The 26,316-nt window shown below is 46.1% G+C and overlaps 2 protein-coding genes across 2 annotated transcripts; one reads left to right on the top strand and one right to left on the bottom strand.

Annotated features, from left to right (window-relative positions):
* Positions 1 to 1,843: 1,843 nt before the first annotated feature.
* slc16a4 (solute carrier family 16 member 4) lies at positions 1,844 to 16,403 on the top strand. Its single transcript, XM_080497161.1, has 9 exons — positions 1,844 to 1,907; positions 5,290 to 5,421; positions 6,286 to 6,418; positions 6,532 to 6,675; positions 6,752 to 6,913; positions 6,991 to 7,617; positions 11,630 to 11,841; positions 13,658 to 13,751; positions 16,130 to 16,403. Exons 2-9 carry the CDS (start codon positions 5,305 to 5,307, stop codon positions 16,336 to 16,338), a joined length of 1,698 nt encoding a protein of 565 aa, XP_080353287.1. The 5' UTR covers positions 1,844 to 1,907; positions 5,290 to 5,304; the 3' UTR covers positions 16,339 to 16,403.
* Positions 16,404 to 21,805: 5,402 nt separating this feature from the next.
* rbm15 (RNA binding motif protein 15) lies at positions 21,806 to 26,316 on the bottom strand. The gene has a single exon (XM_080496231.1). The coding sequence runs from the start codon at positions 26,189 to 26,191 to the stop codon at positions 23,648 to 23,650; it is 2,544 nt and encodes an 847-aa protein (XP_080352357.1). The 5' UTR covers positions 26,192 to 26,316; the 3' UTR covers positions 21,806 to 23,647.

The following is a 26,316-nucleotide window of genomic DNA, read 5'->3' as shown; positions in this document are numbered from 1 at the left end:
AGTGATTGAAATCGACGCGAGGCAGGTCGAAGACACAGGTATGTGCTGCAGCTTCTTGTGTCCTTCAATGAAAAACCAAACCGCTGTCTTTTTATCGTGTTGAATAATTCATATACATTTTTAGTTTGGATCTTGAGTTGATTTGTTTTGTTGGTTGTTTTTATTGGTTTTTGCTTTGTTTCTAATATAAGCATAGAATTTAAATATTTCTTCCGATGAGTTATTCCAAGAACTTAAAACTTTTTCAACCACAGTGCGTCAGAGCAGCATTCTTTTTCTTTCTTTTTTCTTTAACCAGGCTTCTTATGGCATCGTTTCTTATAATTTGTCTCCCAAAAAAAGTGTCAGTGCGCCTGAGTTTTTCTCCCCCCCCCCCCCTCCCCGTGCGCGCTTGTCTCTCAGTAATGCAACAGGCCTGCAAAGTTAAGATAACGACTTACTCGCTGCTCCACACGGTGAGACCACCCCGTTCTCCCCCCCATAATACGGTTTTGTTGCTGCATGCACCTTTAAGCCAAAAGCCTCCTCCAGCTTAGATACCCTGCATTTCATGCATAATCTCGCCAGTCCACAGGCACAAGTGAGGCTCTCCACGTTGTAATTGTGTGTTTTCTTAATTGATTAAAAATCAATGTAAGTAAATAAATGAACACATAAGACTCTTTTTGTTGAACCAGATGATTGTAAATGTTTTGGCCTACTTTTCCTCAGGTGTCGGCAGCCGGAAAGTAGGTTACTGACAGGTCTCCACATGTCTGAATTGTCTCATTAACTAACTTGGCAATGGGTTAAATATTTTATAGAAAGTTTTGTAAGTTTTTTTATTTGATGCTGACACGTGAACTGTGGATTCAGCATTTGCTCTGCAGTGTCAGAAACACTTCACAGACTGAGGCTGCAGAAGACGATAATTTTACCTTGTTGTCATGGGAGGTTCTATCTACATCTCTCTCTCTCTCTCTCTATATATATATATATATATATATATAGATATATAGATATATATATATTACAGTAACATCAGATCCTCCTTTGAAGACTTTTACACAAATTATTTATTGTTTTTTGTGTTTAAGCATAATAAAAAGTTAATTTGAAAAACAACGTTGTCAAACCATTTGTTTTAGTTGTTTTGTTTTATGTTTTATGTTTTAGGCTTTGGAGAAGTGTTTAACATACACATTGTTTAAAACAAATTTTATTCAGAATCAAAGCAATGACAAGCCTTTGCTGTTTACTGTTTAATAAGACACAATAACCAGGAGAGACCCGCACACCCAGTATGAATGCGCAGGTATTTTTTGGGTTGGTTTTTGTTTCTTGTTTGCAGAGACTTCACTGTGGAAACAAACTCACACTGAAGAGGCGCAAAACACTCTTTAAAATCTGTCTGAATTTGGTCGGTGGGGATTCTTGGTGTTTGTCTCTACAGGTGTGAGTGTTTTCTTGAAGAGCTGGTAGAATTTCACACGTCAGCTGCAGCAAAGCGTCTCCGTCGGGACCGTTGAATTTGTACTCTCTCGTCATCGTGGTGGGATTTTAAGTTTGTTTTTGTTTTGCTTGGTAGCGCGAGAAGCTTTTTGAAGTGTGAAGAATTGGCGTTTTGGATTACGAGCATGTTTCCCATTCCCGTGGGCTTTCTGCATACTTTCTCTTGATGCATACGATAAAAAACAACTATACTCAAAAACTTTACTGTTTACTTGGAGTCAGTCACGACTTTCGACTTGGTGTTTCATTAATTACCGCTGTGTTCCTTGAATTCTGTCCTAGATATTAAACCTCGATGCAGCCGGTGTTCCAAGTGGCCTTCGACCAACGTGAGAATGACGCTCAGTAAATAGGATTCCTGAGTTTCCTCCTCACCTTCAGTGCCTTCAAGGCGAACCACCGAGGCGACATATCAGGTACTTCCAGCAGCTCCTCCTCCTCAAACACAGCGACGAAACAAGACACATGAGCCAAGCTGAAGCTAAATGATGAGACGTTTGAATTTACGAGATGTTTCTATTCTTTTATTGTTGCACCGATGATTTGATTGGGAGGCGTGAAACTCTGATTATTATCTTTTAGTTCTGTGATCTCCAATTCACTTTTGCAGCTTTAACAAACACGGAGATCTGTTTTGGGTAAAAGCTATAAATTTAATCGTGACAGCTCTCGTGCTCAGTTCGTATGAGACTGATGGAGTTCAATGGAAAGTTTAAATATCTTTTGTGAGATTAACTGTGAGATTAAGTGTTAAAAATGTAAATAATACCTCAGCGTGACGAACGACGTAAAGCATTTTTATTTAATTTTTTTATATTTAACCAATATGGTGAAATATGGTGCAATATGGCCACAGTCACCTTGAAATAGTTTTTTCCCCCAGTGGAGACAATAGTCGTCTTTCTATTTTCACAGACTGGCAGGTGTGGCACCTTGTCACAACAAGCTGTGAACATACCACAGACACTTTTGTTTGCCTTTATACTTTCACTTGTCTCGATGATGAGCCACATTATTAAAAAACAAACATATGCATCAGTGCTGAGCTCAAATGTAATACATTTTTTTACATACTTGTATTAAACAAGTGATGGTTTAGCTTGAGTTTGGTTTGAGCTTGAGGAAAGTACACGTTCGGAAATGACTTTTTGACTATTGACACTTTGAAATCGCCCTTTGAAATCGTCTCACTCTCAAGCCTCAATGCAGAATAACAAACTACTCACTCCAAATTCCTATAGAATGGATATATTCTCCCTAACTTGATAGATTATTAATGAGGCTTTTCCTGGGCGCTAAAGACTTTGGAGCTCAGTTTGATTTATATAGAATCAATTACAACATAAACATCTGCAGATCCAGACCCACAAGTGGTTTTTCTGCTTCCTATTGGAGTCATTGGCTCCAGTTCCACTGGCAGGACTGTACAGAGAAGGTGAGTGCAGAGAGGAGAAAGCACTGACTCAAGGAGAGTGATTGCCTGTCGCTCTCTTACATCCTGGAGGTGGGGAAAAAAAAAAGATTTGCTAAACGTTTAACATCGTCTCGTTTAAAAAAAAAAGAAGAAATTATGACTCCAGATGTACGTTAAGTGACATCTGCGCTCAGACAGCGTTTCACAGAAATCTTAACACTGGAGGAAACTCCCGACAGTGGAAGTCGTAGAGAGCGCGTCTCAGTGTGAGCGGCGTTAACGCGGCACTACAAAGCGGTGAACTCCAGTCCCCGAGAGCTCAAACCCCGAGACTCTCGGCACATTCACAAACATGCACTCAAGCACACTCTGAGGACAACTTGTTAACGGCACATGGAGAGAGAGAGAGAAGCGGGGGAGTGGTAGGGGGGGAGAAATACTTTGCTCGCACTACACTGGCCCAATTCATTCCAGTTTTAATCCGCTCTGCACTCTCTGTTTAATTTGGTCCTGGCTTCTCGTACGTGGCTAAGTCAGACTGAGTCAGTGATGCCGGATACAATAGGCTGGTGACCAACAGCGTCCATCACCAGACTTCACATATGTTTACAACGTGGATCCAGAGGGGACGTTTTGATGCAGAGGTTCACACAAGTTTTAAACGTGCAGTTTTGGGTTTTTTTTCAATCAGATCCTCAAAGTCTGTCGGTGTGGGTTTGTAAAAACATGCAGAATGCAACAGCTGGAAGAGACAGGTTTTTTTTGTTGTTGTTGTACATTTCACTTTATTTCATAGCATTATAATTGGCTTTATGTTGAGATTGTAGTCATTAGGATCGACAGTTTCATCATGTAAACTGATGCTCCTGTTTACATGCTGCTTACATGCTCCTGAGCTAAAATGTGATCGATACGCCTGAGATACCAGGACATTATGTCTTTCGAGAAATTCTTCATACGTGAACAAAACTCCCTCATTACTTTGTGGTTTTGAAACAAATTTTCCATGAAAAAAAGATTTTTTGACGTCTTAATCTAATGCTTTATTTAAAGGAATTAATGTGTTTAAACCATATTCATCCCTTGTTGGATCGCTGGTTACTCCCACATGGTCAAGCCATGATCGAATGAAGGTTATTTTTTCCCCCTCCAGTCTTCCCTTTCACTGCTCGTTTCTTTGCGGGATGCATCGTCTTCATAGACACACACTGTCTGTCTCCAACCAGACGACTTGTGGTTAATATTTGATCAGAGCGCACTGTGGAGAAAAAGCCATCTCACTACTTTACACTGGTAAAATTATAACAATGACGGCATGTTAAAGTATAAATGATGCATCCCCGCGAACAGAACACATCCTTTAGTGATACAGGTCGGCTGCTTGAAGATTAGGACATAAAATTATATCTATAATATAAACACAAAATGCCTCTGCACCTATAAAAAAAAAAAGGCTGCAAATGCAGTTTTCTGAGTACATGGATTCATTTCTGCCATACATTGATAATTATACCTGCTCCGATTTGTTGATGTTCTTTTCATCGCAAATGATCTGTGGGACTGCCAAAGCTGCTGTTTCATTTTAACGAGGCTTATTATTAAAGCTGCTGGCACAAGTCGAAGCCTTCGGAGGAGGATCCATAGTGAACACTTTCCAGGAAGAATTCGATGTACTTCAAGGTCACATGCTGCCCGTTGGGATCTGGAGACGAACTGCAGCACGGCTGGCACAAAACCCAACCCCCGGACAGATTGTTTCTGAATCAGCTCACAACAGGAGCAAAGAAAGTTCATTCAGCGCTGCAGCTTGTATCTTAGATATTCCGCTTATGCATGCATGGAGGGGGTGCGTCAACACTTCTTTACCGCTGCTTATTTATAGATTTTGGAATCACAAGCTCTTGTAAAGTCACTCTTTACGCGTCAAACGTCTGTCAGAGGGTTTGAAACATCATCAGGGCACATTCTGCCCCATAAAGACACTTAATATAAAACCTCCAGAGACGTATCGTCTGGTGCAGGAGATGTAATAAAAGCAAAAGAGGTGGAAGAGTAACCCGGCTTAGTTGTGTACTAACGGACGGTTTTCACGGCTGAGAAAGTTAATGCAACATCCCCGTCTTCGGTCACTCGCCGCCTGGATGTTCACCGCGCCGTAATGATTACAAGCCAATGTCCTATACAATCCTGACATTAAGTTTTGCTGACGTTGACTTATTCTAAAACTAAAGATGCACAGCTCATTCCAGATTCCACGCAAAACTGACCACATTTCATGGAAAAAGGGTGAAAGGACGAAAGTTCCTTTAAAAGCTTCTCTGGTCTTTAGTTAAACGAATCAGCGTGACGTGAAAGTGTCTGATGTTTCTTCCTTGTCTCAAAAGTCTTAGCAGGTCATCATGAATCTGTTCAGGAAGGACGCCATGGGCACAAAGAAAGAGAAGGAGAAAGACATCCAGTACGAGGACCCGCCCGACGGAGGCTGGGGGTGGATGGTTGTGCTGCATTGCTTTCTGGTGAGTTCACCTCAATCTCACCTCCGCTGCTTAATTTCTACATAACGTTTAAGTGTTTGTTAGATACAGTTTGGGGTCGTCTGGCTCGGCTGGTGGAGTGGCCGTCTCTCATTTGGAAGGTTGGCGGTTCCATTCCCCATCTTTCCTGCATTGACGTGTGAATGTGATTAACTAAATGCTTAAGTGGTGGAAAAATGCTTTATAATGGATTCTATTGGCTCAAGGGCACTTCAGACAGGGGATTGAACCTGTGACTTTTCAATTAAGAGACGACGCGCTCTACCAACTGAGCTATTGCTGCATTTATTAATGTTTTCACCGTTTACTATTTTAACCATGTTAGGCCCGTTGTGCTGCATTTTAACCTACAGTATGTACAATACTCTATAAGTAAAGACTGACCAATTGATGAAGACAATCTAAATACTTCTTCTGACACAACTGCTGCTATTACCACTACTCCTACTTTATGTATTGAGGTGAAATGTTACGGTTTTAGGAAATCGTTTTTAATGGTCTGTGATTTATATACATAACAAAACAAGATTCTGCAGCGTCTTATCGTTTTACAATCAATGTATCGGAATTGAGTTCATGCATGCCAGCAGAAGAAATAGGTTATTTCATGAGAGAAGTGAGGAAAAAAGGGGGAAAAAGAAATAAATGAAGCTGTTTCTAATAACAATAATATTAGTGATTATTCTAAATTAAGAAGAAAACTAAATAAAATAATGAGAAAGTATTTTGCCATTTTCAAAAGACATGTTCACAGCGTCTTTATATCGATTCTGTACCTTTTGGAATCAAACCCGACAAGAAGTAATGTGAGAACTAAATGCCTTTTATCTGTGTTTCTCCAAACAGGTGAATGTCCTCGTGATGGGAACGCTGAAAAGCTTCGGGATCTTCTTCGTGGCCTTCCAGGACGAGTTCGGAGGCTCAGCGGAGAGCATCAGCTGGATCGGTTCCATCATGTCCAGCCTGCGTCTGTCTGGAGGTCTGCCGGCCAAAACGGCTCCTTTATTCACATATTTAATTTTCCTGCTTCTCACTGATTCAGACGCTTTGTAGCTGTGTTGACTTTGAGTTTCCCCCCCGACACGTTTACAGCGCCGCTCGCCTCTGTGGCCTGTGCTAAGGTGGGAACCAGAGTGACCTCCATCGTGGGAGCGGTGCTGGTGAGCGGCGGCTTCCTCATGAGTATTTTTGCCAGCAGCGTGGTTTTCCTCTACGTCAGCATGGGCGTGGTCGTTGGTGAGTTGGAAGTGCTTGACGATAAAAAGGCCGAGTGTTTTCTGCCGTGTGTTCTGACGACGTTCGCTTCTCGTAGGAATGGGTTTTGCACTACTTTACCAAGCCTTCTCGGTGGTCACAGCTCTCTACTTCCGGAAAAGATTAGCAACGGCGTACGCGATCGGGCGCTCCGGGATGGGTCTGACCTTCGCCCTCGCCCCATTCACCCAGCTGCTGCTGGACCAATACGCTTGGCAAGGTAGGCGGGATGAGCGTGCGAATGAGCGGAGGCGCTGCAGCGCTCGGGAGGTGTTGAACTCTTCATGTCGCCCGCAGGGGCGATGCTGATCCTCGGCGGTCTCATGCTGAACCTGGTGGCGACCGGGATGCTGCTGCGACCCCTCAACGTGAAGCCGCCGGTCCCCAACGCTACCTCTTCCTCCATCCAAAAGAGTCCGTCCCTCTCGGTCAAGAGCTCGGCGGAGAAGGACACGAAGAGCAGCTGCTCTCACCTCTCCAACGGCATTTCCAAATCGGACTCTCACCCTCCGCCCGCCCCCACCCCCACCCCCTCCCCCACCCAGACGGACTGCCAGCAGCCGGAGGACCGATCCCCGAACCCCGAACTGACCAGACTGGTCCTGAACGGCGTGAACGGCCACGAGCCGCTCCAGAGCGCCGGTCAGTGTAAGCCCACGAGTCCGGACGGCTCGGCGGAGATCAACGGCAGCATGAATGGATCCACCATTATTGGATCACACACCAGCATGCAGAGCGAGGCGACGGCCCTGAAAGCCAAAGTGCTGGATTTCTCCTTGCTGAAGGACCCATTTTTTTGCATCTACACTTGGTCGCTGGTCTTCAGTCAGCTGGCCTACTTCATCCCCTACTTCCACCTGTCTGCTAGAGCCAGAACTCTGGGCATCGATGCAATGGACGCCTCCTTCATCATCTCTGTGGCGGGTGAGTTTGATAGTCATAGAAAAAAATCCAAGATTATTTGCGCTTTTGTTTGTACACCTGTCTTCCCTTTTTAAGCATGCACATTAAGAGCTTCGGTTTCTTTGTTCAAGCTTCTGGTGTCTTTTTACCAAGCTAACAATTCTTGTTTTCTTGGTTTGGTTCCAACGTTAAGTCAGTCCATTTGGAAATGCAAACAAACAGATGGACAAAGACCATTCGAAAAATGCCGATTCAGTCTACTTCGGAGCAGATATGGTTGGCGTACAAACAAAACACAGATAAACAGAAGACGGACGGGTGTCAAAGCTGCTGACTTGCAGCAGATCTTTAGTCGATGATGGTGTGTGCAACAGTGGGAACCGCTTTTCCACATAAGTTATATGGTAGATTTAAAGCCAGAAGATTCTGTGGCCTCGTCTGCATTTCGATCTTAAAACACAGTGTCACAAAAAAACAACAACTATGATCCGTTTTAATAGCAAACTGGCCGCTGATTTTCCCTGATTTTGACTGAATCTGCCACCAATGCCTTCATCTTTTATTGTATTTATTTATTACAGTTTCTATTGCTCAGAACTGGTTTGTTTTATCAGTGAAACTTCTACATGAATTCAGGTTGAGGTTGCCTACATGTCTGGCAGTGACGGTGAAGTGGCCCAGGTTTCTTTAAGACTGGATCTAAGAAGTGATGCAAAAAAAATAGCGCTCAACTTCTAGGCATTAATTATTTGTGAGCTGCTCAGGCTCTGCAGTCTTATGTAATGAATGTGCTTACATAAAAGCTGAACTTTGGTCCACTGGCTGGGACGGGAGGGTTCAGCAATATGCCATTGATGAGGCCACTCCATATGAGCAGAAAACAGCATTAACATTTTGACCACATGTGCGTGTAAATCTCTAGGAGTGCTTGGTCAGGCTTTGTGAATTATTGAAGTGCTCCAGATGGGGCCGGCCCGTTTCGCAGCCACACGTTTCACTTTCATAATCTGCCCCTTGATAGTCAAACATCAGCCGGCCGGTGGAAGCACCGTTGCCTCTAATGAAAAGTTTCTTTTCGACGGCCATGATGAAGCATAAAATCAATTTCTTTATTGATGTTTTAATGGAAGAGATGCTGCCTCAGCAACATTAGGGACGCTCAGGTATAAAAATTTAGAGTTGGTTGGTGGGATGAAATGCTTTTTTTGGGGGGGGGGCTTTTAATGATTTTGTTCGATAGAATAGAATAGAAATACTTTAGTCACCCCCAGAGGGCAATTCTTTGTACCGTTGCTCCACACAGACTAAACAAATGAACAGAAAGTCATAACAAACACGATTTCCTGATGACGATTAAGATGATTCTCGTTCATCTTGACGGAAATAAAAGATCTGTTATTATAAACTATCATGTAGAGACAAGAAATTACAAGATGAATTATCAGCACTGGGTTGCAGTCAAGAGTTTAGTTTAGTTTAGTTATTTCATTCATTGTAAAAAAAAAAAGAAAAAAATAACAATTCAATTCAATACAGAATAAAAGTTTTCAAATCCTTGAATGAAGATTAACTTATAAACTCTGCACCTTCATCTCAATTAATCCTTTACATTGAAAAAAAGCAAACAAGTACAAGTGTATAAATAGGACAGGCCTGCATAATATCCACAGCAAACCAACAAGCAAGAATGAAGTGAGTGAAACGTGGGTGTCAGATCATACGGAGTGAATGAACCTTTTGAACGAGCCTCCGCCATGTTTCAGTAACTCAAGCCTCTCCAGTGACTCGCCCAGATACGTTTGGTTCCGGCGAGCGGCAGCGACTGACAGACTCTCCCGGGCTCAGACTCGTTTGTCACATTCTCTGGTCACGTGCGCCGCAATGAGGGGGAAAGTTAGACGGAGCTAAAGAGACGGGGGCGCCGCCCGCGCCACAAAGCCGCCATCCCAACTTCCCGCCGTCCCGCTTTCTACCCGACCCGGCGCTGGCCATAAAGGCCCATTGACTTAGCGAGGGGGGAAGGAGAGGCCGCCACCGTCCGGGCCCGTCTCTCCGTCGGCTCCTCGGTCGTCGTCGTCGTCGCCGCGGCTCGCCGGCGTCGCCAGGCAACGGCTTTGCCGAGTGAAGTTGTTGGCGCGGTGACAAAGAGGGGCTCCCCGCTTTGTTTGGGCTCAGATCTAAAGTGGCTGATACTTTGCAGAGGAGCACTGAGCGTACAAAAGAAGAGGCAAGACGAGCAGGCAGCCGCTCCGGAGGAGCCAGGAACACCAACATGCTTTTTTTTTTTTTTAAAAGAAAGAAAAGAAAAAAAAGAACCTGCGCTTTCATCTTCACGGCAAAGCGGAACAGGAACTCCATTCGCCCCGCAGTGGGTTTGATACAGCCACTAACTTCTCTACCTGTTATCTAATGGCCGAGAGTCGAACAGATGAAATGTCCCCGGCGCTCTTTGTTTCAGGTGCCATTCGGCGGGGCCACAAATTAAACCCCATTGTGCCGAGTTTGAACAGGAACAGCTGCAGGGCTCGACCAACCTGCTGAGGCCAAAACACACAAACAAACTCGCAACGTGTCTGAATGCAAGCAGGGGACACCCCGGGACACGTCTCCAGTCGCCGCGGGAGGACACATAAACACTGCACAGCTGCCTCATGTCATCTCCCTAACCCCAGCTGGAGGGAGACGCTTTAGGTCCCGTTATGTAAAGAGAGCAGAGGTCCTCGGTGACGAGGCGTTTTTTATTGGGCGGCCGGGATGGAAGCGGCGCGTTTTTTTTTTTTTTTTGCCGCAGAGGCCGAGTGAAGAACAGGTAACCCCGATCTGCACAGAACCAGTTTGTTTCCATTGATCAGCGGCTCAGCGCCGGCTGCTCGTAGCTATTCCTGCGCCGGTCAATACTCCCCTGCAGTTTCCGCATCGCCTATCACGTTCCAGTTGACCTCAGCAGGTCCATATCTGCCCAGTCATCATACCTTCGAGTGGAGCAAACAGCCAGTCCGGCGGCCGGAACAGAGTCGCGAGTAGTTTTGCAGCGTGTCGAACAGACTAAATATGTCGTTGCCACCAACTGCTTCTGGCACCTCGTCCTGTCGGGACAGGAATCGAGAGGAGTTCCACCACCGACAGTAATGCAGATCTTTGAATTGCTGCTGGGTGTTGAACTGCAGCTTCAACTGACACGCACGCACACACAAGCGTAGACTCACTGTCTTCCTACCGACGCTTTTATAATGCAATTATTACTTCCTACTTACTAATAAGCCAGCTCGTGAATGCACACAAGTCTCCACCTGCACCTCCAGTCTGGCGGTTTATTCACTTGCATTGATTTGTCTGGTATTTACAAGAAAGTCTCAGCAACTCAGCTCAACATGTTGGTGACTTTTGTTCTGCCGCACGACTGTGTGCAACTTCAGCGCAGTGACAAAATAGCCTCAAAGTCATGTGGTCAGGGTGAGTTTGTAAAAACACCCATAATGCAATAAGAGAAGAAGAGAAGAGAAGAAGAGAATATTTTTTTTGAAATTTCACATTATTTCGCATCAGAAATGTTCATTAAAATTGGCTTTATGCTTAAATTTGAGTCATTCTCTGAAAATGTAATGATGCATAGTAATAACAATACATTTATCTTCCGTAGCATTTTTCAGGATACTCCAAAAGTTAAAAAAAAACCAAAACAAAACAAAACAGAAAAAACTCTTGACAGTTAAACATTAAAAGCAATCTTTCAGATTTGCGTTTTTTTAAAAGGGGTTTTAAAGTGTGGGAAGTTAAATCCCTTGCTTTTAAAGTTTCATTGCTTTTAATATTCAACTGTTAGACTTTTTCATCACGTATATTCTGTGCCACAACAACGAAAAGCATTTTTCTACACAGTCAACACAGGTGCATTTGGCTTTAAATACAAAAATGAAGAAAAAAGAAGCGACTTGAAAGTGGAAAAGCAAAGAGTTAAACACGCTGTCTGTACTACATGTAAAATATTCCTGTCCTTAACGCACCTCCTCATTTCTTCCGGACTGTGTTGCAGGTATCACAGAGACCATCGCCCAGTTGGCCTCGGGCTGGGTGACGGACAAAAACCTGTTCCATAAATACCACTACCACAAAGCCTATCTGATCCTCTGTGGCCTGGTCAACCTGCTTTCCCCGCTGGCGACCTCCTACATCCTGCTGATGGTCTACGCCATCTTCTTCGCCATCTTCTGCGGCGGCTACATGGCCCTGCTGCTGCCCGTCCTCGTAAGGAGAGCACACGCTTCACACGCATTGATTAAGCCCGACGGCTCGTCCACAGGCCGCGTGTGCGTGCCGGTGGTTCACCACGGTGGCCGAAGTGCGATGCTGGCGGTTAATCGTAAAAACACCCATAATGCAACAGTTGTAGGGAGAAGATTTGTAGAAATGTTACTGTATTTTGCACATTGACATTGACTTTACATAGATATTATAGTAATTTTTAGTAGAAATGATTTGATTTGGTGAAAATATATCAATTTTCATCACTTATACTCTTCACTACAAATAAGAAACATTAACATTTTTAATTAAAGGTTATTATGACACTATTTTCCGGGTTCTGGCTCCTGGATTGGTTGAACAAACATTAAGAACAACTGATAACATGTAAACAATTTACAATAAAACACCAATTAATAATGCTTAGAATGAAAAAGAATGAAAAGTAAATGTAAAACTAGCAAACAATTCATCGTTTGCATGAAACAGTTGGTGCAATAAAACTAAAAGCAGCTTCTTCAGGTTTGTTATTTCTCTGGAAACGGAAGCAGGTTTTATCTAAATGTCCTGGAGATCAGAAACGTAGATTTGACCTGAATTAAAAAAAAAACTTCCCTTTTAGCAATATTCACACTGTTTAAAAACTTACCACATTACTTCAGACTCTCGTCTCGCCTCGTTTCTACATTGCAGATTCAATTCTGGGAATAAATTCAGGTTAAAACAGGTGGGTTTTAAAAAAAATTAATTGATAAGAATTAGTAAAGTTGCTTAAAGTTTTGCAGAGTCTACAGAGGCACCCCAATCAGCTCTCGGTGTCACCGACTTTCCTCGTATCCCGCCACCACCGCCCAGTTCTCACATTATCGGTCCGTATTTTTATTAATCTTTCATCAGAAGTGATAAAAACGTGCATGTGAAGTGGTTTCATTACGTCACTGAGTCACCTTGGAAAAGGAAAATGAAAATCCGGTATCGGTTAAGCCTGGGAGATGTTGCCAGACGAGCGTTCTTGGCGTGACGGCGCAATAAGTCAGGAGGAAATCCGGTGGCCTCGGTGTTTCACCGTCGATGCGAAGCGTGTTTGTGGCGCCACCGTGTCGGCGGTGTGGCTTGTAAAGGCCGGGACACGCCCCAGGGCCCGGAGGAAGACCTATTATCACTCAGTCAAGGTTGATTATTGTGTTTGTCTGAATCGAACAATTCATCTTTTTCGTTTCTTTTATAAGGTATTTGTAATATATGATTATATTTGCTGACACTTTTTAAATAATACAAAGAAAATGGACGATTCCACCAACAATATGACTGGTGGATGTAAATTTTAGCCCCTTTTTACTTGATGTTTTTAAATAGCGAAGCAGTGAACTAAACTTGGAATCGCAGTTATTAAGCTGCACTGCTACCTTTTAAATCAACTCGTGAAACATTGGTGGAACTAATTTCATTTCTATTGTCTTTACGAGGCTTCTCTTTGATTTGGACTTCAGATTTTATGCTTTTTGTTTTGCAATATATTGACAAATCTGGAACAAAAAAGTGCTATTTTAAATGGTTTTACAGTTTTTTTTAACTATGTCAACCCTCTTTTAGTCTTTTACTCACCGTGAAAGCTTAAAAGAGAAGAAGAGCTTCTTTTTTTTTTACAAGCATCACATTGTCTTTTACTGGACGTGTTGAATGATGTTGTGAGCGCTCTACATTTGCATGTAGGCATGTTCATTACAATGGCACTGTGTGGACTGGCAAACAAAGAGGAGCATGGCCGTTAGGGTGTAACCGGGCTTCGGGATTAACTTGCTGTTTTTCGCCCCTGCAGGTCGATCTCGTGGGATCTGAGAAACTCAATAACTCCATGGGCTTCTCCATGTTCTTTGTTGGCCTGGGCTGCCTCACGGGGCCTCCGCTGGCAGGTGAGTGGATCACATCATGGAAAACCTCCAGCAGTCAAACATGTGCTAACCTACTTTCTCCCAAATTCGCACAATAACAGACACATAATGTGCCACATGTGCGACGGGGCCGGCGGCCACAAGGGGACGTCCGGACACGTGTTTCTGTGTATTTTTTTTTTGCGTTCCTGCGTGAGTTTGAAGCTTAATGTATAGGTACCAGTGAAAGAGTTGGCAGGCTTTTTCTCTGAAACATCACTTTTTTGGAGGGGGGGTGATGTTGTAGCATGTATTTTCTCAGGGGGCCCAAAATTCCTAGTAGGGCCTCCGAGAGTGTGTCTGCCTGCCTGTGTGTGTGTATGCAGTCACCGCGGAGTGTGAAAACTGAAACGGACAGGAGAAAAACAACCTAAAGTTAGCGCCGCCCTCGGTGCATACTGGAATTTTGGGTGTGCTTCAACCAAAATGTATATGGAGGTTACTGGGTCACGTTTCGTTCTGTTTTGGAAGAAACTGTAGCGAGCCCCCTGAAAGCAACAGGCCGGCGGCGTTCACCTTGACGGCGCGTCACTTTTTTAACGGATGGCAGGTCGCCCTCAGAGAGCCGTTTCTGATCTGGGATCAGTACTTTGTTGCAGTGTTTCACCGTTGCGTCAGATTGCTGCAGGTTCCCCCACGTGGCTCACTCATCACCTCAAATGGCAAATGGCTATCAAAAAATCTGCGCGACACCCGAGTTGCAGCGTGAATTACAGCAAAACACACACATACACACCTTTTTTTTCTTTAATTTTTTGTAAAGCGACTGCAAGTGAGGATGTGTGTGTGTGTGTTCCTCTTTTATTCACGCTCTAATTCAGGTGTCATACAGATAGTCCAGCTATGTGACCTGACCTGTCATTCACGAGAAGGAATCTGCCTTTTGTTACAGTGTTTTAATGTTGTGCAAGATTGTTGCGGATTCCTTCTCGTGGTTGACTCGTCAGGTCAAATAGCTGGACTATAAAACATCTGAATGACACTTGAATTAAAGCGTGAATCACGAGGAGCACACACACACACACACTCACCTGAACCCTGTGCACAAAAACATGCCGCGGGGTTAGAAAACCTCCTCTTGTCCTAATTGGTAACATTTGGTTGCAGTTAAAGCGAGGGGAACCTTCAACCTAACGACTGGGTTGTGCAATCCCCTCAGAGGAGCTGATGGATTTTTCGGGGGTTTGAGAAAAAAAAAAAAAAAAAAAAAAAAAACACAACTCATGACTCCTTCTAAGGTGGTGCAGGAATAGCATGTGGCTCTGTTTACCGTCCCCGCTGTTTAAGGACGAGACGGAGGGTTTTCCCTCCGGGAACGGGCATGATAACAGACTCTCCTGGCGAGGGTGACCCACCTCTTCTGTTTGCGTCAATCACAGTCGCTCGTTTGAAGACGAATGCCAACAAAGTCGCCCTCGTGAAGCGACACCAGCTGGAAGGAAAGTATGTCAAGGTTCATGTCAAAAGGGGGCTTTAATGCACAGAACCAGCATGGGGGTGGGGGTTACCCAGAAGATCTGAGAGGTTTCAGGGAAATAATAAGTGGTAGCATAAAGCAAGTCAAAACTTTTGAGTTTTCTCGAGTTGCACTTTGCAGTGACACACCAGGCAAATCCACACGAGGAAGAAAATCCCCGGACGAACCGAACGAAGATGGCATCAAAGGAGCGGGCGAAGACATGAGTGTGCATAATACGCACTGGAAATATCTCCTATCCATCACTGTCAGACACTCCGGGCCACCCGCTTCACCCTCCACACGTCTGTCGGTGTGAGAGGTCACCGCAGGCAGAACCAGCTCAGCCTAAAACAGGACGCCCCCCCCCCCCCCCCCGCCCAACAACCCGACCTGAGCTTCCTCTCTGTCCACACCTGAAGTATCACTTCACGTGAACGCTTGTATCGTGTGTCTGTGTTTCACTTGTTCAGTTTGAAAAGAGAAGCTTTTTTATTTATTTATTTTTTTTTAAATCATCTTGATTTGTGAGTGACTTGTTCGATCTTCGTTTTGCAGCCAGGAGGGAAAACACTGAGTGAAAGCAACACGTGTAGAAATGTAAAAAAAAAAAATGTAATAAGGTTTATTGATAATTTCTCCAAACACTAGAAGGTTAGTGTGGTTCATTAGTGGGAATTCCTTTGTTTCTTTGATTTCTTTTTTCATTTCTGTCGGTGAAAATATAGATATTTTCATCACGTATACGCTGCGTCACAATAAGGAAACACGTTACAGTTTAAATTTAAAGGTTAACGTGGCACTAGCTTCCCAGTCCCGCTCAAGAACTCATGAACTCAAACGCATTTTACACTCCTGCCTTAACGCTTCCCCGTGCTGTTTGTCTGTTTATTTGTTCCTCCAGGCTTCTTGTACGACTACACTCAGACGTACGACTGCTCCTTCTACCTGGCCGGGCTCTGCTACCTGCTGTCCTCGCTCTCCCTCTTCCTGGAGCCGCTGGCGCAGCGCTGGAAGTCCAGGAAGAAACTGCTGCAGGTCAAGAGAGCGGAGAGCAGCTGCAAGACCAACGGCTGCTTCACCCCCGACCGCCTGCAGAACGGCGTCGTGTAGGAATGAAGGCCCACGAACCAACGTGCTCTGGACTTATCTGGGCCCACACGCCTCGGACTCCCGCCTAACGTCGGGACCTTGATGGTAATTTTCCCGCAGGAGGCGATTACCGAACCTTTAAAAAAAAAAAAAAAAAAAAAAAAAAAGCCAAAACGTCAGTGGTCTTCAGCACACTCTACCCCGCCTGACGCCGACGCCGAGCACATTTTAAAGTGGGCAGACTGAACTTACACTACGACAAAACTCTTTTGTGTTACTTTTCGCCACAAACTGCGGTTTGATTGCACATCCAGCCACGAGGAACCAAACTATGCAGTGGATGTCGAGATCCCGTTCTCATCTGATTCTTCGACCGGAAGCACATATCCCCCCCCCCCCCCCCCAACCCGAGGATGTACATTTCCCTCGTGTTTTCATCAAAACAAAACAAAAAACACAAACAAAAAAAAAAAGCCTTTTACCTGTATCTATAAGCCTGTACTCACTGATATGCACTTTGGGCCAAATTGTGATTATGCTGCATGACATTTATTCCGACCTTTAACTGCCAGAGAGCCGGGACGCCGGGGCGGCAGCGACACCGGCGACACGACAACCTGTTAATCTGCTCATCCGAAGCCAAAAAGGCCCAAATAGTTCCCATGAAACTATTGCAGGCATGTTGCAAGCATCTAACCTGTACTCACTGACGGTGGCACACTGATGTTCTTGTATTTATATCTTTCTTCTTGACGTCTCGGACACTTTTTATATCGATCATCTACCGCGGGCGTAATTTCAGACGGGCGCCAACGTCGGGCCGTTGGCGAAGATGTTTTAACCCTTTATAATCCCCCCCAGGCATGTTTTCCTTTCGGTTGCTGATCTGCAGAGTACCGATTAATATTTTGCCTCCTCCTACTGGCTTCAAGCAATTCTGCCTGCACTTGGTAATGTTTACCTCGTTTTTCAAACCTTTTATAACTGCAGTGGATGACCGCAGGATGCAATGTCTCACTTTCACAAACTATAGCGTCGATTTGGCTGCTCCTTTTATATATATATATATATATATATATATATATATATATATATATATATATATATATATATATATATATATATATATGAGGCTGCCACAGTAAGCCAGTGTAACCTGCACATTATGCATGGGTAGTTTTTACACACAAGACTTAACCACCAATTCAATTTAGTTGTTAAATACAACTTTAACCTCATTTTTGTTTTTTTTTTAATGATGATTCACCTGCTTTCGTTCGGCTTTCCACGTTTTAACCTGCGTTCGATGCTCATTACACTGACATTTAGCCTGCAACACTTGATCTCCTTCAATTCAAAAGCATTTCCTCTCAGCTGACACTTCTTCTCCTTAAATGTTGGAAGCATTTAAACCAGATGGCACAAATTTTGACCTCTCACTTTTCTGCAGTCACTTCAGGCTCATTGCACTGAGCTGCTCTATGCAAGTGCACTCACACAGAGATTCCTTCTTTTAACACACACACACACTCGCGTTTCAAAACCTCGATACGTTTTCTACATATGACATTGGGGCCGAAGGACACCCGAGCCGATGAACTCGACTTTGACCAGCAGGTTTTCTTTGTGTTTTTTTTTGTTTTTTTACCCCCCCCCCCCCCCCTTTGCTATGTGATAAAGTTATACGTCTCTTAAATCTCTGATCAGCTGTGCTGGTGGCGTGACGTTCACCACGTCGACACACAGCGCCCAGACAGGACTGTTGAAGACGGCTGTGTGGACTCTACAGTGCCTGCAGGTAGCCAGTTAATGGCAATGCAAACTTAATGTTGTGTTTGTACATGAATTTCTATTGGGTGTTGAATCTTTTTTTCTTTAATATATATATTCTAGAGGGGTTTTTTTTGTGTGTGTGTGTTGTCAGTGGGCTCCTCGTTTTTCACCAGGTTGCCTTACAAGTTCATGTATCTTTTACTAACTTTTTCAGTAACGTCGGCCAAAGATCACACTAGTTGCTAGTCAAGTACTTTTGTACATTGCGTACAATTCAAGCAGCGCCTGATTCTGTTATGTTCCAGGTTGAATTGAGGACAGTGCCAGAATCCTGTGGACGCGTGTGTTGCTGTGCTGCCCCCTAGTGGCAGCAGGGGGTCTCTACTTCAAGAATCCTGTCGCAATTAGCACCAAATTATTCCCCCTCAGCTCGCTTTCACAATACAGAGCAAGGCTCTTTGTATTGTTTCTATAACGACAGTCACGCACAAAAGCTCTCCTGGCTCACGAGTTCCATTCACCACCGGTATGCTCGTGTGATTCAGCTCCTCTGGACATTTTCGACCATAATTCTTCCATGAAAAGTATCCAATGCTTTAAGAGGAGATTTGGGTTTGGTTTGTGATGCTTGGAACTGTGTGCTCGAGCAATATCTTGAAATAACTTTTGTGTACTTTCAGAACACCACTTGATGATGAACCGTTTCCGTCAAAGATGCCATTTCATGTTTTGTTTTTTGCTGCAATGAATATGCATTCATGGATGATGCTCTGGTTTTAGTCACAACTCGGGCTCCTGGATTTAGAAAGTATGCTTAACCAATCATAGATATCTCGCTCCGAGCTTGTAGAGTTCATTTGTAAAGCCTTGTAGCGGTGCACAGGTCGGCTGTAATAAACTGATGGCGTGTGACTCGCCGTGTCGTCGTGATTCAGACCGCAAACAAACACAAGAAAACACAGATCACAGTGAATCCAACATTTTATTTACACATCAATTCATCAACAAGACGACTCGCGTACATTCACATAACACGTGTGTTGTAAAGTGACAACACGGGATTGTTCTGGTATTTCTATCAATATCCACTTTAAAGTTAGTGTGACGTTATTCATTCAAATAAAAAAAGACATGACTTACCGGAGGCGACGCGTCCTGGAAACAAAGTGACGCCCAGAGGACCTGCGAAAGAAACAGACGGACCAGGTTTAACCTCAACACCAGTAATCCGGATACTAGAAACATGAGTTTATAAATCAGAAAATTCAATCACGTTTTGACCACAAAGTTCAACTTTGTGTTTAATATTAGAATAAAATGAGTGACAAAGTGTATAAAGAGTGGAAATGTGTGTCCATCAGTGAATCAATTCAGCTTTAGATAGAAAACGAAGTCAGTAAACAATGAACTCACCACAACTTGCACATCTATTGTCGGTGGGAAAATAGCAATCCAGCTGATGAAAACTCAAGAATTGGTGATAAATTACATGTGGCATTATAATTATTCAGATTTCAAAAGTCAGATTCAGATTAAAAATCTGTTAGACCTTACAATTCTGTGTGGGTGGAAACGATTAATTAAAATATCAAAGCTTTTCAGTATATAGTTTTTCTCCGCAAATATCCCCCCACTGTTCAGTAATTCACTAATGAATAAATATTAAAAACACTTTCTCGTCACCGCCTCCGTTATTAGATACTGAATCTCATTCGGTAGTGCAAAGTGATGGTAAATCTCATGATTTACACACTGTGAGGCAGTATTGACCGAAACAAGGCCTTTACTTTCCACTTGCTGGATTTACAGCAGATCTTTAATCATTCAATGGATCAATGTTGTCGGAGGCTGCGAATCAATAAACCGTTTCATTTAAGCTGAGAAACAACAGAATTAAAGGAAGGAGTGGCGTTAGAAATGTTTTAAGCGTTTTAGACAAGCACTGACACTATAGGTTTATTTCACTGAATTTTAATGACCTACAATCTAATTGCTTTCTTTTTTAATCCGATTTGCTTTGATCATTAGTTTTCTTAGCTACAATCACTTATTGACTGGTAAATAATATCAAAAGTACTATCACAAACTAATCAAACTATTTGAAATCATGCATATATTCAGTTAACGTTGTTATTTACCTGTTATGTGATGAAAAAAAGCAAGTATTTTAAACCAAAATGCACCAGTTTTATCTCACAAGTTACCTGATAAGCGCTTGATGAACATCTTAATATTTAGACGCTATTAATGGAAGATTTCTAAGTCGATTTCCACTGAACAAGTGCAGTATTTTATGTTTTGAAGATCGATGATTTAAACTTCCATAATTTCTGCTACTCTTTTTTTACTTTAGAGGCTCAACCTGAGTGTTTTTGATGTCTGACTTTAGTATCAGTCGCGAGTTACCTTGTCGGGCCGACGGGTCAATAATGCTCTACATTTGTGCTAGAGTACTGCCGACAACCTGATTAATGCCGATGGCCGTTAATGGAACTCAGCTCGGTAACGACGCTGGCTGGAAGCGAACGCATCACTTTGCATTTGCTGTTGGAAAACATTGTGGTGTTGACACTGGATACTCACCGGCGCCGCTCAGCCACCGACACAGAGCTGGCAGGCGGCGCTCGTTCACCTTACTCACCATCACCATCGTGCCGTGTGTTACCGAGAGGCCACTTCTGTCCTGGAGTCAGGTGGTGGAGGAGGAGGTGGGGGTGGTGAGGTGGTGGTGGTGAGGTGGGGGAGCAGATGCTCCTCGGTCCTCAAGATGGCAATGTTTCTCCGGTGACGGCCGGCCTCTGCATTCACACTGACACAGCTAAAATAGGTGTTTGGAGCAAACGGCGTGGGGGTGGTGGTGGTGGTGGTGGGGGGGCTCTCTGAGCAGAGCTCCCAGGAGGATAGAAGTGGGTGGTGGTGGTGGTGGGGGGGGCAGGGCGGGCGTCGGATCTGTGGCGTGGACTCCTTCCAGGCGACGTCTGGAATCTTGCCGTTTGAGCCGCAGCAGAGCTCAAGACGACGGTGAGGAGGAGGAGGAGGAGGAGGAGGAGGAGGCACGGCCTCTTCGCCCGTCTCCTCGGAGAGCGTTCAGTCGGACAACACAAAGACTCCTACGCCGCGGCGCGAGCCGATCCTCTTCCCTCAGACAAAACAAATCAATTCAAATACCTGGGCGGCGTGTGGGAACGACAAAAACACGGCGCCCCGGCGGGTTCAGCTCGGCCTCTGCAGCGAGGCAGCTGGACGCTACAGACCTTTTTTCAGAACAGTGGTCAAACCTGGCGATCCGGACCAGGAACAACGCACACGAAACCTTCGAGAGCAAAGAGCCCAGCGGGAAACGGCCGCCGCTGGCGGCGGCGGTGGCTCCGAAAACCCTTCGACTTCCTGTGCCGCCGTTTCCCGCCGCCGCTGTAAAGACGAGGACCAGCGAGGCTCCTTGGGTCCTGGTCGGGTGTCACGTGCCATCAGGAACAACGGCGGGGGGTGGGGGGGTGGCAGGACGAGGACGAGGAGGAGGCAGAACTTAAGAGCTCGGCGCTGGCCTGCAAGCAAACCGTGATCCTCACATGAAACGAGGGGAAGAGGGAGGAGGAGGAGGAGGAGGGGGGTTTTGTGGGCGGGTGGGGTCTCTCCTCACCGGGTTTGCTATAAAACACATCGTCTCCCCTCCTCGTGTGACGGAAACAAAACGACAAACTCCTTTCGAGAAACACAATAAGGCATGTGGCAGCTTGCGTCTTCAATTCACTTCCATCGAAGAAACACGTTTCCCTTCAAATGAACAATTTATTGACAATCGGTCACATTAGGAGCCCAAAATGCACTCGCAGCTTCGGCATGGGCTCTACGGATTTTTCCTTTTTCCCCCATGACATCAAGGTGTACATTGCTCAAAATTTTTCCACTTAAAAACAGAAGTCAATCACAGGTGCAAGATGGGCGACACAACTCAAGAGGCGGGCCGCCCCCGGGTCGGCGAGGGCGAGCCTCCGCGGCTCGCCGCTCGCTCGCTCGTCTCCTTGGGAGTCCAAAGTTGTAGTGGATGCCAAGTTCACAATGTACAGCAAGTCCCTCCCCTTCCCCCACATAGGAATATTTTCAATACATGTTAAATCAAACTCAGCAAATTATGATGCATGGTAACTACTGCATGTAAAAAAAACAAAACAACAAAAAACAAAACAAAAACAAAAAAAACAGAAGCTGGTAAAACAAAACAGGGTAATAAGCAGGCCTCAGGGAAATGTTGGTGCACGAATTAAAAAATACTGTCAAATTAGAACCGCTAGGTTTTAAATGTTAAGTTACCTCTAAAACTAGAAGACTGCACAGAACTACTTACTGGAAAAAAAAAAACATTTTTTTTTTTAAAACAAACGTAACAGGCAAACATCCTCTCGGCTTTGTGTCCGTCGCTACAGGAAGTTTCCACAGAGCACAACCATTTCTAATGTCGGGATGCACAAAATAAAACATTTTTTTTAAGTAGAAAAATATCAATAAATTGTTAGTATTTCCTTTACTATGCTATGCGTACTGTTACGGGCTGCTCTCCGGGGGCAAACGTTCACATTGTTAGTATTTCATCATTCCACACAAGAGTTTTTGTTTGACCAGTGTTTTGTCCAAATTCCGAGGAATACAAAGCATGCAAACTCATTTTTTAAAATCGTCAAAGAGAACCGAACGGAAGCGTAGGAGAGTTTAACTTGTGACTGTCACACCGGTTTTTGGACAGATTTTTAAAAAAAAAGTGACCCGTCGGGCAGAAACAACATGCACGTGGCGGCTCGTCGTCAAGTGAACCGCGCCGCGTTCAGCCGTGGCGGTGTAGAGAATATCACAGCGAAGGCGGCGAGGTGCACTGGAGAGAATTAAAAAACAAACAAAAAAAAAAAAACCTTCATTTTTAAAAACATAGCCATATTCACCTTTGTCTCTTCTATGGCTGAGTAACAACAGCTGCACTGCTCAAGTCTTCTGATTCCCACCGAGTGAAGAACTGTGCAGGAGCTGGACACAACCACACCAATACAAACACCTCGAATAGTGGAACTGGGAATTTGCTTGGAAATCAATCATTTGTGCATCTTAACCAGAACAAGGTTGGTTTTTTTTAATGTAATTTGTGCCAATAAATACATCCTTATGATCGTGGTGTGAATAAAGGTGTTTTTTTTGTGGTCACTCCTTGCATCGTTTCTTAATTCTTCAACTTGAGAATAATTAAAAAAACAAAAACCTGAAATGTCAACATTAACTCCTACACATTCCTCTGTGTACTGAAACTTTTTTTTTTTTTTTTTTTGCTATTCATTGACCTTTTAAAATCCAAAAAACACACAACCTTTTTTAGTTATAGGGGGGCTCGGTTTGTCCTTTCAGTGGATTACATGGCAACATACAAAATCTAAGGAACCATACTAGTGTACCCCATGTCGCAGAACACACAGCATGCAATAGTTACTGACATACAGCAGATTTTATTTTAATACCACTTGAATTTAGTGTATTGAGATTTTTTTTTTTTCTTCTTCTTCTTTTTTTTTTTTTTTTACGAGGCTCCGCGGACCACAATCATAACCAGGTAGTCCTCCTCGCTTTTTGCCAGAGCTTTGGCCGATGAATCCAGGAACTGCTGGGAGAAATCACAGGGGGGGAAAGCATGGAGGACCCCCGTGTTGTCTTTATCTCGGCTCCCTCCCACCGGCAGGCTGATGACTCCAGCCGCCTGCTTTTGGTTGAGGTAAGACACCAGGTTGCGGAGCGGCCGCTGGGTGGAGGCCGCCGGGTCGGACGACGACGCGTCCTCCGTGGCGCCGGGCACGGCCAGCAGGATGGCGTAGCCGCTGGGACCGGCCACCTTGATGCGGCGCGACACCTCGTCGAGCTTGGGCTGGTCCAGGCGCAGGCGCTGCGTGATCTTCAGCTCGCTCACCTGCCTCCCCGTCGAGCTGTCGACGAGCAGGTCGCTGGCGACGCCGTGGTCGCCCTCCAGCAGGTGCATGTTGGCCGGAAAGTTGCTGTTCTTCAGCAGCAGCATGCCCTGCCAGGCCAGGCCGAGTTTTGCGCCGTCCGCTTTGGACGGCGGGCCCCCCTTCAGGCCGCCCTCGGAACGTTCTCTCTTGACCGGCCCCTTGCCGCCTTCGCACGCTTTGCGTTTACGCTCCCCGACAACCGAAATGGCGCTGCTCGACGGGCCCTTGTCGGAGAGGCCCTGGCCCTTCAGTCTGCGTTCGGCGCCACTCCTCTCAATACTACCGCGACGTTCTCGTACTGGCGAGGCCCTCTCGCCCCGCAGGGGCCGCTCCGAGTCACTGAAGCGGCCCCCGTCTCTGCTGCTGCCCCCAGGGCTGCCATCCGGAGACGCGTGTCTGCGCCTCACCGTCCGTTCTGTGCTGTCGGGCGAGTGGTCCAGGTGACGCCCGTCCTCCATCAGCCGCCGCTTCCGTGCCGGCTCTCGCCCCTGCAGCTCTCGCTCCAAAGACCAGGGCTCCCGAGTCCGCCGCTCACGCTCCAAATGCTCCAGCGGCTCGAAGGGCGAGGCACGTATCCGCTCGCGGAGAGCCGGGTTGGGCCACTCGGCCCCGGGAAAGAGCTCCCGCTCCCTGAAGTGCAGCGGCGGCGGAGTCCGTTCCCTGACCCTGAGGGGCTCTGCTGCGGCGCGGTGAACAAACGACTCGGCCACCATGTCAAAAGGCGGGATCGGGAGCGGCTGCAAGAACTGCTGCTGGTACCGATGTTCAGTGTCTGCAAAGTCCACTCGGAGGCGTCTCTCCGGGCCCCCCAGCGGGAAGCCCCTCATGTGTGTGCACGCCGCCTGTGCAGCGTCCAAACTCTCATACTGAATGTAGGCCCAAGTGTCCCCCTTTCTGTAGTCAATGGTCCTTATGGTGCCAAAACGGTCAAACTCTCTGGCCAGAGCCGCTAAAGGAACCCAGGGTCCGAGCCCCCCCACCCACAGGCGGGTGGTGGGCGTGGCCTTCCCATAACCTATCTTTATTTGATTGTGGCCCACTATTTTGCCAGACATACTGAGCTTAGCGCGGTGAGCCATGTCAAGGTTCTCAAATTTAAGAAATCCATATGTGCTGGTTTGCCCACGTGTCGGTCTCTTGATGTCCACTTCCGTTATGACCCCGAAGCGGTCGAAGGCCCTCCTCAGGTCCGCCTCTGTCACATTGATGTCCAGGTTTCCCAAAAACAACGTCCTGTTGGCTCTTTGGTCGTCCTCGGGAGATATAAAATCCTCCTCGCGGAAAGCGGCTCGCTCTGCTATGAACGCTGGACGCGCCCGGGCCTCAAACAGGGCGAACTCCCGGTCCCGCTCCAGGTCCCGGGGAAGCGGGGGCGGCGGCGGCGGCGGAGGGAGCCGCCCCAAGGCCAGCTGCTGCAGCCGGTAGTCTCTGTACCCGAGCCCGGTGGGCGAGAGGGGTCTCTGCAAGTGTCTGTGCCCCGGAGCCGCGGCGTACAGCTCCCTCTCAACCGGCGAACGGCTCCTCCGCCGGTTCACGTACACGGCCTCGATCTTCAGCGGCCGGTCGTACAGCACCAGCCGTCCTCGCGCGTGCTTCGCGGCGCGCGCGTCCTCCGGCTTCCTGAAATTCACGAAGGCGATGCGCTCGTCGTTGCTGCGGCTTATCTTCACGCTCACGTCGCCGAACTTCTTGAACTCGTGGAACAGGCCGTCCTCGATGTCCTCGTCGCTCAACTGCGTGCCCAGGTCGCTGATCTTCAGCGTCTTGTACTCGGTCTCGGCGCCCGGCGGCTGCACGCGCGGCTCCCCGCGCGAGGCGGTGCGCGCTGCCGCTAAATCCAGCGTCAGGCTCAGGCTGTGGTTCTTACCCACCGAGGCGGGGGCCGCGGACTGACAGCCGTGGTTGTTCCCGGCGCGGCTGTGCCCGTCGAAGTCGCGGTCCCTCTTCTCGCCGAGCAGGCTCCGTCTCGTCGAGCCGCCGTCGCTCTTCGCGGAGCTATTCCCGTTGTTGCTCCCGCTGGAGACGGACAGAGCCCCCATTTTCTTGCATCCTCCCCGGTCTCGAATATCGTCCAAGGCCCGGGAGCGTTTTTTAATCGGCGACCGCTCTTTACCTTTCATCTCAGTCCACTCGGAGACGGCCCGTGGGACGCTTGAGCTTCGCTGCGGGGTGCTTCTGCCCACCGATGCAGATTATTATTGAGATGAAAATCGGTTTTATTCAGTGACCCTGCGGCAAAACAACA

Source organism: Blennius ocellaris (genome assembly GCF_963422515.1).
Source record: "Blennius ocellaris genome assembly, chromosome: 5".
Taxonomy (NCBI): Eukaryota; Metazoa; Chordata; class Actinopteri; order Blenniiformes; family Blenniidae; genus Blennius; species Blennius ocellaris.
Note: the sequence above shows the minus strand (reverse complement) of the source record. Positions and strands in the feature narration are given on the sequence as shown.